Source organism: Schistocerca cancellata, chromosome 1, assembly GCF_023864275.1.
Source record: "Schistocerca cancellata isolate TAMUIC-IGC-003103 chromosome 1, iqSchCanc2.1, whole genome shotgun sequence".
Taxonomy (NCBI): domain Eukaryota; kingdom Metazoa; phylum Arthropoda; class Insecta; order Orthoptera; family Acrididae; genus Schistocerca; species Schistocerca cancellata.
In genome coordinates, this window is record NC_064626.1 from 362,582,721 (window position 1) to 362,600,900 (window position 18,180).

Genomic DNA, 18,180 nt, shown 5'->3' on the forward strand with positions numbered 1-18,180 from the left:
TAGGTCCTGTTCTTCTTTGCTGAAAACTCCATCACTGGGGCAAAGTATTTGGATATGCTGGAACACTTTCTTTAACTACAGCTTGTGTGGGATGAACATGTACATAATGTTTACCCCAAGCAGATGGGGCACAACACCGTTACACCATATACGTGTGTATGTTTTTGAATGGTGTGTTTCCTGAAAGACGGATTAGGTGCCCAGGACCATGATTTGGGTGGCTTGTTCTCTTGGCCTCACAGCCACTGACTTCCTCGTCTGGGGATTTGTCAAGTGACTTGTGCTTCGCCAACATAATATCAGCTCATTGGCAGAGCTCTCAGACTGAATTAGACATGCTGCTGCGGCTAAAGCACCGCAAATGCTCCAGAATGTCTTTCGTGATACAGCTGGCCGATGAGAATTGTGTCGGGATGTGAATGGCTTGTTAAACGTAACATGTGACAAATGAATGTCACAATAAATAATAGAATACAGTAATTATTCAGCAAAACAGATTCTTAATTTCTCGTTACCCTCTATAAACAACAAGGTCTCTAGATCGTAAATACAACAGATGCTGCAGGATGTATTCCTGGATCTCTAAAAAATAACTTCACAAAAAATTTGTACAAGATGTTAACTCTGTGTGTGTGTGTGTGTGTGTGTGTGTGTGTGTGTGTGTGTTTGTGTGTGTCAGTTCACTGTGGTACAGACACATTAAGTAGTCTGAACTAATGTAAATTAGCAGAGCCATCTTTTATGCATAGAATATTATTTCAACAGTTATCTAAAAAAAAAAATTGATTTCAGAAACAGCACCAAACTCCTCTTCTCAAGAGAACTTTCAAGGTTGTGTGTTTTGTTCCGTCTGAATAGTAACAATCAAATGTTTGTATTTAAAACAGAACAAGTAATTGAAAGACAACCAAATGGAGTAAGCAAATTAGATAAGGTATCCCCAGTAGTTGCAAAAGCAGTTTAGTTTTTATGGTGTTTGTAATTAAAAATAGTAAAGAAAATAAATCAACAATTCTGTACAAGAATGAACAAATCATGATCAAAAAACGGAATGTACTTCACTGACGGAAAGAAATATACAGAAATGACATCTCTTGCAACAATCAACAGGTTAAAATTTTCAAGTTTTATAAATCAACAGAATTGATTCTCTTTGAATAGGCATTAAACGGAGAAACACTGTATTTCAACATATATGATGCCTGTTATTGCATCTGCAGGTTATATAATTATTATCAGGGTTATTGTTGTACAAGGTATTTAATTAAAAATACTTTTTAAGAAATTGTAAAAAAATGTATTGATAGGTTGACAAGAACAGTCACCTTTCACCAAGTCATCTTTTAGACTTCCAAAAGACATAAAAGGCCACTTTTGCTAGATTGCTATACTGAAAGAGAGATCATCAACAATGTAAATTAACATCAACATGGATGCATCTCATGCAAATTAAGGCTTACAAAAATACTAAAACTCAGTAACAGTGTATACATTTGTGGATCTGATATGTCTCTTGTAAAATTCATAAATATTTGTACTAGAATGTATCCATCAATACAGATAATCTGTAGTAAATGGAGGTCATAACAAACTCACAAGAACTGTACATTATATACAATACTTATTAAAGAAATCAACTTGATGTTGTATGGTACTTTCATTATTCATGCAAAAACACATTAAGAAAGTGATCACAATCAAGTTGTTACACATCACTTTGGTGAGGCAATAACTTTTAACTGTACATCTTGAATCAGAAATGAATCCTACTATATCACATCACAATGTACATAAAACTGGTGTATCAGTCTAGTATTTATTGTACATAAATTTCCTTTCTTTGTTTTCTACTTTTTAACATGCATAGGATACTCTCCAACCCTTAAAAATAATGTTATGATTAAAAAATAAGTAATCAATTATAGGACCATAAAAACAACAACTTTCAAGAAAAACTATCTTGTTCATCATAGTAGTAATCTGGGTCCCAGTCATCATCATCTGCATGCTCAGTTTCAGGTACATTGTTTCCACCTTCAACAGCTGCAATATTACTTGTGACGTCCACTAAATTCTCTTCAAATGTATGTAATACTTTGCTAAGTCGCTCCACTGATACCTCTGTTATATTTTGTACACAGCCAAGGGACTCCTGAATTTTTGCTAACCTTTCATTTTCTGCAACAAAATGAGTTGTTAGCACTGAAATATACGTTAAATTTTAAAACATAAGAGCACAAGAATCATTGATAGCTGATACCATATGTCCAGAGACACCTATAAAATAGTCACACGTATTACACTATCTAATGCTATATGAAAAACATAAAAAAATGTTCACTTGCAACAAACCAATGAGTGAATTAGTTACATCTTCAGTGAAAAGAGAGATACACCTTACAAACAAAATACAGATAAGGTACAGAAGTAAATGAAATCATTTCTTGAGATATTCACTCATTCCAAAATTAATCCAACAAAAATGTGCAGCAAACTAAGGAGCACACTGTATGGACAACAGTTAGTGTTATCATCAGTAACTGATTATGAGGGCTCAGGTTATTATAGCCTTCAATTGAGAGTGTAATTAACAGGCAGATACTTGAATACAGAAGTATACAATACATCTGTTTACAAATCATCATGAAGCACAATGTTTACTGTATCACTTGATACATAACATTGTGTTTATGTTATGTACTCTTATATTTAAGTTGGTGTTTATTGCTTTTGCAGTTATTATTCTTTCTCATACACTATTTGGAAAAAATATATGTCCTGTAAGTGGGAAGTTAGTTCTGCTACTTTCTTTACAAAAGGACGATAGTTTGAAATTTTGCTAAAACTATGATTTCTAATTCAGAAAGTTGATGTATTGAGTCCGATTACTGGAATTGTAAACAGTTCTGTAGATTATGAGCTTTACTATGGATCATAAAATAATTAAATGGACCATATAATGAAACTATAGCAGTGAAGACCCTGTAAATCGTAGTAATTAAAACAATCAGTCACTTTAGATCCGATTTGCATATTTGTACAGTAATCCTTAAAGAGATTTATTATATTAAATTTAGTATAGAAAAACTTGGAAAATGACAAAAGTTACTTGAAAACATATTTATAGCACTTCTTGATCTTGATGTAACAAGTGAAATTTTAATTAACATACATGGTGTACATAAAGTCCGAGAACACTTTCAATTATTTATTGCACAAGAACCAAACATTGTACAGATATCATACACATGTCATTTTGAAGAGAAACCCTGAAAGCTTTTATCACGTATACCTCCATAGCGTAATTTGGTAATTTGCCGATAGCACTAGTCATAAACATGGCGATGGATTGGCTGTGCTACAGAAGGGGACAGCTATTTCGTGAAATGACCTCCCCGATCACCAGATCTCACTCCATGTGACTCTTTTATGTGGGGACACATTAAAGATCTGGTGAATGTACCACCTCTACCATTGAATATAGCAGAGTTCCGCGAGAGAATACAGGAAGCGACTGCCACAGTCGATGATGCCATGCTGGGACAGGCATGGCAAGCATTCGGTTACCATATTTATGTCTGCCGGGTTACTCATGGTTCACATATCGAATGTTTGTAAAAAAAAATTCAGAGTTTCTCTTCAAAATGCAATGTGTAGGACATCTGTACAATGTTTTGTTCCTGTGCAATAAATAATTGAAAATGTTCCCAGACTTTATGTACACCCTGTATTATGTGTATTCAAATGGGATGTAGTTGTTTACATTGTTGTAATATTATTTAATGCATAGTAGTCACTATCTGAGGGGTCAGTTAAGTTTTAGTTTTCAGTGAGTTCATTCTCAGTCAAGACTTTGCTCATTTCATCACAGTTATCAAAATTTGTTAATGAAAGAGTTATGAAGTTATAAAGAGCACTCTCCCACGCAAACCTGTTATGGGACGTCTAGAGGAAACTTTCCTAGCCTCCAAAACATGCCAACACCTAGTCTGATCCAGGTTCATAGATGATTCTTCATGATCTGGATTCAGGGCCAATACACACTGGACGACGTATCTGCAATTAGGACAACATCCTTTCCCAGTTCGCTGGAGGCCTCATAAAGACCTCCACAGACAGGCAGTACGACCCAAACCTAGTCAGCAAACAGACTTCCCATGCCATATAGTCACACAGCTCCATTACTCCCACCAACCATAAGAATCACTGACAAATGAGTGCACCTCTTGCTACCCAATATCACCTTGGACTGTGTAATGGAACTGCACAACATACCTCATTTGTGCAAAGTATTGTAGTTTACACTACACCAAATGCTAAAGTATTTACTTTCTTTATACATTATTAATAATAACACTTATTTCCTATAACCATTGCTTTTACAAAATGTTACAAATATATTTGTATCTTTTTCAGAAACAATTTCGGTCATATTGATACGGTAGGCATATCTTTGTAACATAAAATGTCAATGTATTTTATAGTCTGCACTTGCTGATTAGTGTGTTTAGCAACCAGTTGTGAGTTAGTTGTTGTTGTGTGATTGTGTAATTGGTTGTAGTCTGGAATCTGGTGGTGTACAGTTAGTAACAATGGAAAGAAATGCAAACAGCCATGATGAGCTTCAATTTTTGAAAATGTTTTCTTCAAATTATGTAAAGTATTTTGTCTACTGTGAAGTGAATGAACAGACATTCATTAAAAAATTGTAGAGTTCATGCTTCATTATTACATTTCATTGCGCACACATGAAAGCAACAATCCATCCCTGTAGTAGATCATTGAACTAGACAAGAAGAATTCTTCATCATCAGTGAGAACAAAAGTTAATAATGTATATATTTTTTAACAGACACTAGCTCATTTTTGAGCCAATAGAGTGAGGAGGCTTGTTAAAACTTGTGGGCTCGATGCCCAGAATGTAAAAACACACAAACACACACACACACACACACACACACACACACACACACACACAGAGAGAGAGAGAGAGAGAGAGAGAGAGAGAGAGAGAGAGAGAGAGAGAGAGAGAGAGAGAGAGAGGGTGTGGGGGGTGGGGTGGGGGGGAGTGGAAGACACTCAAAAGTTATGTACAAAGGGATTATTTTGGTTTGCACGTAAAGAATAATTAGCAAAAATGACCATTTTTGAACCGAAGTTGGAATCTGAACATGTGGTGACAATAAGGAAACATTTGACAGGGGAGGCGATGTAACAATCTAAAAAGAGAATGAATTGTTTGAATCAGTGGAACAAGGAACGCAGAAATAAAGAAAATGATACTACCCCTAACACTTCATCATTTAGTAAACCAAACTACAGATGGTATAACACTGTAAACAATCAAGTGACAAAATTATTTAATTGGATAGATAAAAAATCTACTCACCAAGTGGCGGCACATAAAAGACGGTTGTAATTGGCAAGCTTTTGGAGCCAGTGGCTGCTCCTTCAGGCAGAAAGGTTGAAGCGGAAGGAAGAGGGGAGAAGGAAAAGGACTGGAGAGGTATAGGAAAATGTGTAGACATTGGGAAAGTCATCCAGAACTACGGGTCAGAGGAGACTGACCATACAGGATGAGAAGGAAAGACTGATTGTTGGGAACTGCATTGGACAAGGTTTCAAAACTTCAGTGTTTAAAGGTGGACGACAGGGTAACATGCTGACAGAGATTACTGCTTAAACATCTCGCACAAGTTAATAAGAGTGAAAAGCTAAGTGCATAGTATGTAACAGAGGTGGGTAGGGGGTGGTGAAAATCAGATGGGAAAGACAATGAAATATGTAGAAAACAAAATGGAGTGAAACCAAGAGTAGTTACAGAGAAGAAATGCTGAGACAGAAAAAATTAAGGTAAATTAAGGCCAGGTGCATGGCAAGAACCAAGGACATGTTTTAGAGCTAGTCCCCACATGCGGAGTTCTGAGAAACTGGTATCTGGGGGAAGAATCCAGATTACAAGTGTGGTGAAACAGGCGCCAATGTCACAAATGTCATGTTGTAGAGCATGCTCTGCAACAGGATATAGCAAGTTGCCAGTATACAATCTCTGCCTATGTCTGTTCATCCTAATTGATAATTTGGTGGTAGTCACACTGATGTAGAAGGCCGAACAATGTTTACACAACAGCTAGTATATGAGGTGTCGTTTTGCAGGTGGCTCTCCCTTTGATAGTATATGTTTTGCAGTTACAGGGCTATTATAAGTGGTGGTAGGAGAGTGGATGAGGCTAGTCTTACAGCAGAGAACATCACAGGGATGTTTCCTGCCCGAAAAGACTTCACAGTTAATTAATTGCAAGTACTCATATTCAATGTTCGGTACAATGCAAAAGATAATATTCGAATTGTGTACTGTTTCACAGTAGGATAATGTTCAGTTGACACCTACTTCTCCATTGTGAGAATTATTCATAATAATGTACTTAAGCTAGGTCATCACTTGCTTAAAAAATTTGAAGTTTATGCAACCTGCACTCCCGTCACCCCATTTTCATATACAGCTCCATGTTGCATAATTACTTCCATAAAGTGGACACTATAAAAACTACTATGAACATTGTACCATTCTTCTGCTGGTCTTCCTATCGGCAAATGAATGTTCTTACACTGTACCTTCACACTCCCAATCATGGATGCTCAAAGAATATTAATTCTAGTTCATATGAAGTCACCAGCAATAGGGGCCTAATGTAACTCCCCCGTCAATGGGTAATGATTAATTAAAATGATGGCCTTGACTAAGAACCTGCAACTCTGCGAGTTAAAATTCATCCCTGCACACAATAAAGTTTCAGTTCTCTAAGAGCTTAAATCAGTTCCAAAGAACAAGCATTCAGTGCTGTTCTTAATTATTTCTCCACATTCAATTAAATAAACTCATCAGTTCGAAACTTTAAATCAGCAATCATTGCAAGCTGACAAGAAAGACTTTAATATTAATCACCTAATTTCCTTACAACATCTTTTTCCAAAATATTTGAAAAAGTAATGTACTCAGGAGTAGTCTCACATTTAAGTGGAAACAACTTACTTAGCTCATCACAGTTCAAACTGCTCAACTCAGAAAGCAGTTTCTACATTCACTCAAAATATTAAAATAAAATAATAAAACATCACCAGCTATATTTTTTGTGGTCCTTTGAAGATATATGATTATACACATCATTTTACACTCTTAGAAAAACTCATTAAAAAAATAATAATAATAATGGCTTTACACACAACTAATTTGAATCATATTTAACAAAATGCCAAAAAATTGTGCTGAATAATTCAAACAAACAATAGCATAATTTAATCTGGACAAATTCTCTGTGCCAGTGATGCATTACTTGCTAGGTTAGAACAACTTTTCAGAATTCTGTTTAAAATTCCATTACACCCCCCCCCCCCCCTGACATACATATTTTTGCTAAAATATTTATAATGTGGTAATTAAAAAAGTCTGCAAGTTGTGAATTATCACTCTCAACATTTTCATTTAGTTTAATTGTTACAGACTCTTGTACACTGACTCGTCCTGTCTCCCATTACACAATATCCCATATAGGGTGAAGGCTATAGTTTTGGCCACTACCCCACTTATGGCCACCTTGATGTCAAAGGTTAATTTTTAAGCTTCTCTGGAATACCAGCCAGTTCTACTATAGATTATTATAAACTTTGTGAAAGGCTCTAGTCATTTGTCTACATAATCATTCTTTTGGTTATAATAGAAGGAAACATTCCATGAAGGAAAAATATACCTAAAAACAAAGATGATGTGACTTACCAAATGAAAGTGCTGGCAGGTCGACAGACACACAAACGAACACAAACATACACACAAAATTCAAGCTTTCGCAACAAACTGTTGCCTCATCAGGAAAGAGGGAAGGAGAGGGAAAGACGAAAGGATGTGGGTTTTAAGGGAGAGGGTAAGGAGTCATTCCAGTCCCGGGAGCGGAAAGACTTACCTTATGGGGAAAAAAGGACGGGTATACACTCGCACACACACACATATCCATCCACACATATACAGACACAAGCAGAATATGTCTGCTTGTGTCTGTATATGTGTGGATGGATATGTGTGTGTGTGCGAGTGTATACCCGTCCTTTTTTCCCCATAAGGTAAGTCTTTCCGCTCCCGGGACTGGAATGACTCCTTACCCTCTCCCTTAAAACCCACATCCTTTCGTCTTTCCCTCTCCTTCCCTCTTTCCTGATGAGGCAACAGTTTGTTGCGAAAGCTTGAATTTTGTGTGTATGTTTGTGTTCGTTTGTGTGTCTGTCGACCTGCCAGCACTTTCATTTGGTAAGTCACATCATCTTTGTTTTTAGGTATAATCATTCTTTTGTCTATTTTTGTTTGGAGACACCATTTTGTGAAATAATCAGTGTTGCAGAAGCTGGGTTTTGCAGAAGTTTTCTTTAAGCAACACATGATCTATTTTTTTTTTGTATTTTACACGTTTAAATAAAACATCAGAAGAAACTTAATCTGTTCAGAGGTAAGATAAGACATTATATTTTCATTTCATTTAAGTTTTATATTGCTCAGCCTAAAAACATGTCATCAAAAGTATGTGGCCATTAACAGATCCATATTTAGTCGTGGTTCCGTGTTACGGCCATGCATGTGGCTGTAAGTGGAGACATATGTATCCTGTTTTGGCCGCTTCTAAAAACTGATACAAAAACATCAATATTAGTGTTCTGTCCTACATTACACTAGGCTAATTTTATTTAAATAGGCTTATTAAAATATTTTTGGTATTTTTATATCAATATATACCTTATTGTTAGTATTGTCTTGGCATATCTTACTAATTTACCTATGCTTGTAAGATACAAAATATGCAATAGGCACTATTCAAATATGCAACATTCTTTAACTCCATCTTTGTGCATTATTTATAGGAAAAATGAGTCAACCAAAGAACAAGAAGTTTCAGTATTCTCCCAGCAAAGTTAAAGATGCTTTAAAGGCTATTGATGAGGTAATGAAGGTTGCTACTGCAAGCAAGTTGTACAAAGTTCCAAGGACAACATTAAGAAACAAAATTTCTGGTGTATCTCCAAAAGAATCTACAGGGCACTGTGGTCCACATTCTGTCTTAGGAGAACAAATTGAAAAAAAATTGGTGGACTGGGTTTTGGACTGTTCTAGCATGGGATTTCCAGTTACTAAAGAAAATCTCTGTGCATTTGTGCAAAAACTTATTGAGAGTGCAGATATGGAAAGTTGTAAGGCTACATTTACTAACAATCGACCTGGGAAAAAGTGGTATTATGGATTTCTTAAGAGACACAAGGTTCTGTCACAAAAACATGCAGAATATGTCAATAGGGCTAGAGGTTCTGTTACAGAAGAGAAAATAAGAAACTGGTTTCACGAAGTATTCATCCCTTTAAATGATATGGACGTGTTAAATGACCCAAATAGAATTTTTAATATGGATGAAACTTCTTTTTTTCTGGCTCCTAAAGGGGAATTAATCATAGGTACTCATGGCCATCATGTTTATGATGAGTCATGTAACTCTGACAAAGATAACATTACTACATTGTTTGTAGTGAATGCTGCTGGAAAATTTGCCCCTCCCTTAACACTGTTCAAATATGCAAGGATTCCAGCATCATTGGTGAAAGCAGCTCCTCCAAACTGGGGCATTGGAAAAACAGAAAATGGGTGGATCACAGGTGAAAGTTTTTTTGAGTATATAACAAATGTATTTGATCTGTTCTTGAAAGAAGCTGAAATTCCTCGACCTGTAGTGATATTTTTAGATGGGCACTGCTCTCATTTGACACTTCATTTGAGCAGATGTGTTGTTGTTGTTGTCTTCAGTCCTGAGACTGGTTTGATGCAGCTCTCCATGCTACTCTATCCTGTGCAAGCTTCTTCATCTCCCAGTACCTACTGCAACCTATATCCTTCTGAATCTGCTTAGTGTATTCATCTCTTGGTCTCCCCCTACGATTTTTACCCTCCACGCTGCCTTCCAATACTAAATTGGTGATCCCTTGATGCCTCAGAACATGTCCTACCAACCGATCCCTCCTTCTGGTCAAGTTGTGCCACAAACTTCTCTTCTCCCCAATCCTATTCAATACTTCCTCATTAGTTATGTGATCTACCCATCTAATCTTCAGCATTCTTCTGTAGCACCACATTTCAAAAGCTTCTATTCTCTTCTTGTCCAAACTATTTACCGTCCATGTTTCACTTCCATACATGGCTACACTCCATACAAATACTTTCAGAAATGACTTCCTGACACTCACATCTATACTCGATGTTAACAAATTTCTCTTCTTCAGAAACGCTTTCCTTGCCATTGCCAGTCTACATTTTATATCCTCTCTACTTCGACCGTCATCAGTTATTTTGCTCCCCAAATAGCAAAACTCCTTTACTACTTTAAGTGTCTCATTTCCTAATCTAATACCCTCAGCATCACCCGACTTGATTCGACTACATTCCATTATCCTCGTTTTGCTTTTGTTGATGTTCATCTTATATTCTCCCTTCAAGACACCATCCATTCCGTTCAACTGCTCTTCCAAGTCCTTTGCTGTCTCTGACAGAATTACAATGTCATCGGCGAACCTCAAAGTTTTTATTTCTTCTCCATGGATTTTAATACCTACTCCAAATTTTTCTTTTGTTTCCTTTACTGCTTGCCCAATATACAGATTGAATAACATTGGGGAGAGGCTACAACCCTGTCTCACTCCCTTCCCAACCGCTGCTTCCCTCTCATGCCCCTCGACTCTTATAACTGCCATCTGGTTTCTGTACAAATTGTAAATAGCCTTTCGCTCCCTGTATTTTACCCCTGCTACCTTTAGAATTTGAAAGAGAGTATTCCAGTCAACATTGTCAAAAGCTTTCTCTAAGTCTACAAATGCTAGAAACGTAGGTTTGCCTTTCCTTAATCTTTCTTCTAAGATAAGTCGTAGGGTCAGTATTGCCTCACGTGTTCCAGTATTTCTACGGAATCCAAACTGATCTTCCCCGAGGTCGGCTTCTACTAGTTTTTCCATTCGTCTGTAAAGAATTCGTGTTAGTATTTTGCAGCTGTGGCTTATTAAACTGATTTGGCTTATTAAACTGATTTGAGCAGATATTGCAGGGAAAATCAGATCATTCTAGTTGCTCTCCATCCCAATTCTACACACACCTTGCAACCATTAGATGTAGCTGTCTTTGGATCTATGAAAAAAATGTGGAAGAAGATTGTTCAGAAATGGCGTTTTGAAAATAATGGCACTGAAATTTCAAAATCTGATGTACCTTCCGTTCTGTCACAAATTATTACAGAACCTAAAATGGTGGCAAATATTTGTGCTGGTTTCAAGGCAACTGGTCTGTTTCCATTTAATGTGAACAATGTAGATTACAGCAAGATAGTTGTTCGTAATATACCAGCCTCAACCACAGTTCAGACAAATGAGGAACTTCAGAGACATTTCTCATACATAGAAAAGCAAATGGATCCTGTCCTTCTAGGTGAGTTCAGAGCAACCAAGAGAAGGAATCATGAGTGGGAAGTAAATCAAGAAGCATTATTACTTTTCAAGTTCTGGAGAAAAATAGCTGATGAGGTTGAAATGCATGGTGCTAGTGGTAACACTAATGACATTCTGACAGATAGCATAGTGCCTCCCTCTGAAGATAATCAAATAGAGAATGTTTCACAAAACACAGACAGACAATCCTTCATCCATTCAAAATGTTGGTAATATTGACATATCTTCAACATGCAGCAGCATTTTACAGAATTCAGATATTCCTGCAACACCCACCAACAGTCTTATTCCTGCAGATATATCAACAACCCCCAACAGTATTTCACATAATTCAGGTACTCCACAACATCCAACCATAGTCCATCTTCAGTGCGTATCCAAGTGGCACCACCAAAATCATTAGCAACAGTTTTTGAAAGTGTCATCACTTGGCGAGAACCCAAACAACGAGGCACAAAGAGAAAGAAAGAACGTACACCCACTGTTGTGACTAGTGACAAGTGGGTGGAACACCATGAACTGAAGGAAAAAGAGAAGCAGGAGAAGGAGCAGGAAAAAAGGAAGAGAAAAGCTATGAAGGTGTTAAAGGCCAGAGGGCAGCACTTGGCATTATCTCATGTAAAAAAAGGGGAAAACAAGAAACAGACAAGAGTTAAGTGATAGGCCAACAAGTTCTTCCGAGGAAGAAGAATGGACGGACAGTGGAAGCAGTTAAGATGACTACGTAGGAGGAGGTGAAGATGAAATACCAGAAAATGTGAAACTATCTTCGAGTGAGAATTTGAAAGTAGGGGACTTTATTTTGGTAAAATTTAGTTTAACAGGAAATAGAAGAACAAGACCTGCAATTTTTAAGTATGTATCTGTAATTTTGAAAGTGCTTTCTGACTCTGAATATGAAATTCAGTGCCTAAAAAGTTATAATGTTCAGAAAACTTGTTTCAAATACATTGAAAATGATGTTTCGACTATAATGAGTGAAGATATTATATGGAAGCTGCCATATCCAGTCTTGATGCAAGAAGGACGTTCATTAAAAACAAAGTTCCCTGGTTCAATCGATACTCTTAAGAAATAAACTTGTGTGGAAGTTGATTTAAGTAATTACTGGGACAATATTTTGCCTAATGATTTTTTTTTCTGTTCATTCAGTTTCTGTGTTGACTCTTCATTTGAGCAGATATTGCAGGGAAAATCAGATCATTCTAGTTGCTCTCCATCCCAATCCTGCGTCAACTCTGCGACACCTCAACCTACAAAGCTGTTACCCAGGATCCCATTCCCCCCATCCAGATTGAGCTGCAAAAAATCCTAAGAATCCAAGGTCCCTCACAACGGCTTCCATAGACTTACTTACTCACTCCACCTGAGCCACGTACCCCTACCTTCTACCTATTACCCAAAATCCACAAAGAGAACCATCCTGGCCGTCCCATTGTAGCAGGCTTCAAAGCCCCAACCGAACGTATCTCAGCTCTGGTAGACCAGCACCTCCAACCTATCACCCGCAGACTCCCATCCTACATCAAAGACACAAACCACTTTCTAGAACGCCTCAAATCCATTCCCACTCCTCTCCCACCTGAAACCTTTCTTGCCACCATAGATGCTACATCCCTTTACACAAACATCCCACATACCCATGGTCTCTCTGCCCTTGAGCACTACCTCTCCCAACGCCCACCCGAAGATCTTCCAAAAACCCCGTTCCTTATCAAACTTACCAACTTCATCCTCACCCATAATTACTTCACTTTTGAAGGCCAGACCTACAAACAAATCAGGGGAACGGCCATGGGAACCAGGATGGTTCCGTCCTATGCCAACCTCTTCATGGGCCGCATGGAGGAGGCTTTCCTGAAGACCCAACAGCTGCTTCCCCTGGCCTGGTATAGGTTTATAGATGACATCTTTGTGGTCTGGACTCATGGTGAAGAAACACTCCTTAATTTCCTCCATAACCTCAACTCCTTTGCGAATCTGAATTTCACCTGGTCCTTCTCCAAAACCCAAGCCACCTTCCTGGATGTTGACCATCTTGTTGAAGCTCACATCCACACCTCCGTCCATATCAAACCCACAAACAAACAACAGTACCTTCACTTTGATAGCTGCCATCCATTCCACATCAAACGCTCCCTTCCCTACAGCCTAGGTATTCGTGGCAAAAGTGACGAATCCCTCAACAATTACACCAATAACCTGACAAGTGCTTTCCTCTCCCGCAACTATCCTGCAGACCTTGTCCACGAACAGATCTCTCGAGCAATACATTCCTCCCCGTCCAACAACAATGTTCCTACCCCCAGACCACACAGAAGCATCCCCCTTGTCACCCAATATTATCCTGGCCTCGAAAACATCAACAAATTACTCTGCCAGGGATATGATTTTCTCAAGTCACCCCCTGAAATGAGATCATCCCTTGACAAAATTCTCCCCACACCACCCAGAGTTTCCTTTCGTTGGCCCCCTAACATCCGTAAGATCCTTGTTAAACCCTACAATATTCCCAGACTACCTTCTCTACCCAGCGGTTCCTACCCCTGTAACCGACCCCGCTGCAAAACCTGCCCCATGCATCCTCCCACAACCACCTACTCCAGCCCCGCTACTGGTAAAACGTACACAATTCAAGGCAGGGCCATATGTGAAACTACACATGTCATTTATCAACTGACATGCCTGCACTGCACAGCCTTTTACATCGGTATGACAACAACTAAACTGGCTGAGCAACTAAACTGGCTGAGCGCGTGAACGGACACAGACAAACTGTCCGCCTAGGAGATGCCCAATACCCAGTAGCGGAGCATGCCCTCCAGCATAATTCTAGGGACCTAGGAACCTGCTACACCGTATGTGCCATTTGGCTTCTCCCACCCAACACCAGTCCCTCTGAACTGCGGAGATGGGAACTTGCACTCCAACACATCCTTTCATCCCGCCATCCCCCTGGACTGAACCTACGTTAAACAACCTCACTCCCATTTACTCTTCAGTCTTCTCCTCTTTCCCTTTCCTCTTAGCCATTCACGCATCTTTTCATCCTACATAGTTGTGTTTATCTTTATACTATATACCTCTTTACTTCTGTATGCATCCTCTTTGGTTTGAAGCTGGCACAGTACTTACAGTAGAATATCTTTCGCTTCCCTCTGACAACCATGCCTCCATCCTTGCTACCCTCCCTATTTTCCTTTCCCTGTTGCTTCATAACCTGGGTTGTGAGTAACTGAATCTCCTTTTCTTTCTTCCCTTTCTTTCCCCTCTCTCCTCCCCGATGAAGGAACATTTGTTCTGAAAGCTAGGAACGTAAATTTTCGGTTCTGTTTTATGTGTATCTATCGGCTGTACTGAGCTGAGGTAAGTACTGGCCAGTCCCTCTATCTCTTTGTTAGTATTTGTTTCACATCTTTATATGAGATTTTCCATTAATCATTTAAAAGACAAAATCCTTATCTTTTAAACATGAATTACTAGTGTACTATGGACGAAGCAATGCAGATGAAGATATAAACAAAAGGAAGAAGTAAAATGAAATTCAAGAAAAATTAGGAATAGAAATAATGAATGCAGTAACACTGATGATAAACGATGATATGATGATAACATGTAAAATTAATTAAAATCACATGAAGAAAGATTCCAAGTGATAGGAAAAAAATTAAGAGCAAATGAAAAAGCTGATATGATGATTAATACAATGCGAGAAAGGAAGAGAAAAGAAAAATTACATTTAAACCTACTAAATAAAAATAATGATTAAAACCATTTCGATAAAAATTTTTAAATTAAAAAAATTACAGCACCTGATGAAATCTGCATACAAGACCCTTACCCAATCCATGCTACACAACCTGTCTATATTACATTACTTTTTTTAAAGCTATTGAGCATCACGTAATATTCTGAACTTTTATTTCGCTGATTACTCGAAAATGAGGATGCACCATGGTGTGATTACCTGGGATGCTAACATACATTATTCTAAAGACGGTTTCAAAAAGTCAATACCACTGCTGGGGAGCTCTCCTTGTCAGGGACAGGATGCTGATTGCCAGCGGTATGCCACTCCCCTGGATTTTTTATTTATTTATAGTATAATGAGAACAAATATAATATCTACACGCACACCATTTGTGGACAAATGTGCACTAGATAACATCTGCCTTGTCCAGTTTGAATCTGGTTCCTGATCCGCCATTAATATCCGGGCACTTGAATTCTTGTATACACATGGAAGGGTTCTCAAACAGATGTTTGCTGACTACTGATGAGTATACCCACTGGATTTTCTATGAATGGTTGACACTGAAAGACGACTCAATTAGGCTTTTCGCTGAGCACCCTTATGGTTCTCTAGATTTCAAGCACTGGTGTTCTACTTGTGCAATATCTCAGTGAACAGGTAGCTGAAGATTCCTCTGAATGTTTTTCCAGCTCTTCTGACCTCCTTACATCTGAGGTGGGATATTGTTGATAGCAGGAAGCTGAATGGTGTTCGTACTCTGAATATATCTCATAAGAATTGCATTCCTTGACTGAGTTGTACATCTATCTTCTAGTGTGAACACTATTGATCCAGGTTGCGCAGCAGTAATCAGCAACAAACTATGATATGACTAAGGCTGTGGATCTTAGAACATGAGTATTAGCTCTCCATGAGGTATCAGCAGGTTTTTGAATAACTGTTTTTTGTTTTGAGTTTAACAGCTACATTTGAATGATGCTGCTTGTAAATTAGAGTTGTATCTAATGTTATTCCTAGTTACTGCAGTATGGCAAGACTTGGCCCCTGAATCTGGCTTGTAATTTGCTGAATAATGTGTAGGTGAAATTCTGATACAACTGTTTTCTGAGGATTTAGGTGGAGGCACCATTTCTTGAAATGGGGCTTCAGCACCAGAAAAGTTGGAGCTTTGGGCCACGAAACAAATGTCTTTAGCACAAATGAATTTTCTTGAAGATGTTTCTGGTAAGTCGTGTGTACAGATTGAAGAGGAAGGGAGCCCAAACAGATCCTGGAGGTAAACCATCATAGTTTAAATATGATACTTCTGTCATTGTCAGAATAGATCTGAAAATATCTATTGCTTTGCATATTGTTAAGTAGGTCTATAAGTGCATGACATGGGATGATACTCATGAATTTCAAAATAAGTAATTCTCATCAGACAATATAATAAGCAGCCGACAGATCCTAAAAGGCACCTACAATCACTCACTGATTTCTTCTCATATCTATTTTTGATGTACGTAATGAGAGAGAGAGAGAGAGAGAGAGAGAGAGAGAGAGAGAGAGAGAGAGAGAACCTTATTGTTACAACTTTCCCAAATATGATTATCTGTATCGCAAAACTCCCCTCAGAAATTGATTACTGACTCCGAAGGCACTTCAGCACCATACCGTTGCTCAATGAAATGTAGCATTAAGGCTCCCATAGTACAACATGGAAAAATACATAAGCACATCTCCCACGAGCACAAAATGCAGAGCAAATAAAGCCGAGGGTCTGCTGCAAACCTTAAGAGGAGTACCTAGGCCATCCAGAATTTTAGCCACAGATATTATGAGACCATTTCCCAAGACACATCAGGAGAACATGCACATTCTGTTAATACTTTATCACCTTTCATAGTACCTGGTTTTGTTTCCAACTGGAGATATGATAGCAGAGATCACAGTGAAAGCCTTTTTGAGTCACTTAGTATTATCACTCGTATGCCCCGATGCCATTTTGCCAGGCCAAGGAACAAATTTCATGTCGGCTTGGTGTGCAAACTTTTAAGAAGTAAGAAATGGAGAACCATCCCTTTCCACCATAAGGTCAATGGTTGTGTTGAACATGTTCATAAAACCAACGTCCAAATGTTATCTTATTACATGAAAAAGACGTATGACGACTGGTATCATTATCTGCCATATGCTTTGTCCACTTATAATAGTATAATTCATGAATCAATGATACATACATACTGTGAGGTAGTGCATGGACATCCCATATGCGCACAAAATGCGTATATAAATGCATACATAAATAAACTGCCGCTGGGCATTGGTTTGGGTGAAGCGAAAAGTTCAGCTCATTGACTTCAAATTGCTTTGTAGAAAGATGCAGCAGAATAATTACTTGATGTCAAAGCAGGTCCAAAGAGGCAATAAAGGGGCAATGATGTCCACATGTCCTCTGTTGCGAAATCTTGTGATTATGAAGGGGAAGACAATGAATTCTCTACATCCTATGAAGGGTCACACCAAACTAAGTGTTTGATATACCTGGTCAGGGCTGAAATACAGTTGGCAGGTCACTCTATAATCATCAGTTTTGACATATTGAAATCTTATCATGGAAAAGCAATGCTGCCCCTGCCTGTTGTAACCACAGAAACAATGCAACCCAAGCAAAATTCTGCAAAGGCTTATTGAAACAAAAGAATCCTCAGCCTCATCATGACCCAAATATGTCTGTGTTCCAGGCACCGTTACACCTACTATCACGAGACTGATCACACAGTCCCCTCTAAATGTCTGGTTGAAATCTCAGCATTTTTCTGTCAATAACTTGGTCTAGCCGTATCCTGCACTCTTGTGGTATGCCCCCTGGAAGTGCTTCACCCCTATGTGCATTTGCTCTTGTCCACCATTATTAAGGTTTG

At 38.3% G+C, this 18,180-nt stretch overlaps 1 protein-coding gene across 2 annotated transcripts in view; it reads right to left on the reverse strand.

The window, feature by feature from the left end:
* Window positions 1-1,040: 1,040 nt before the first annotated feature.
* LOC126174517 (PAS domain-containing serine/threonine-protein kinase) overlaps window positions 1,041-18,180 on the reverse strand; it is a 284,535-nt gene continuing 267,395 nt past the window's right edge. For both annotated transcript variants that reach the window (XM_049921043.1, XM_049921042.1), the window contains exon 21: window positions 1,041-2,178. In XM_049921043.1, coding sequence (XP_049777000.1) covers window positions 1,946-2,178 — 233 coding nt within the window. In that variant the 3' untranslated portion in view covers window positions 1,041-1,945. The remainder of the gene's footprint in view (window positions 2,179-18,180) is intronic.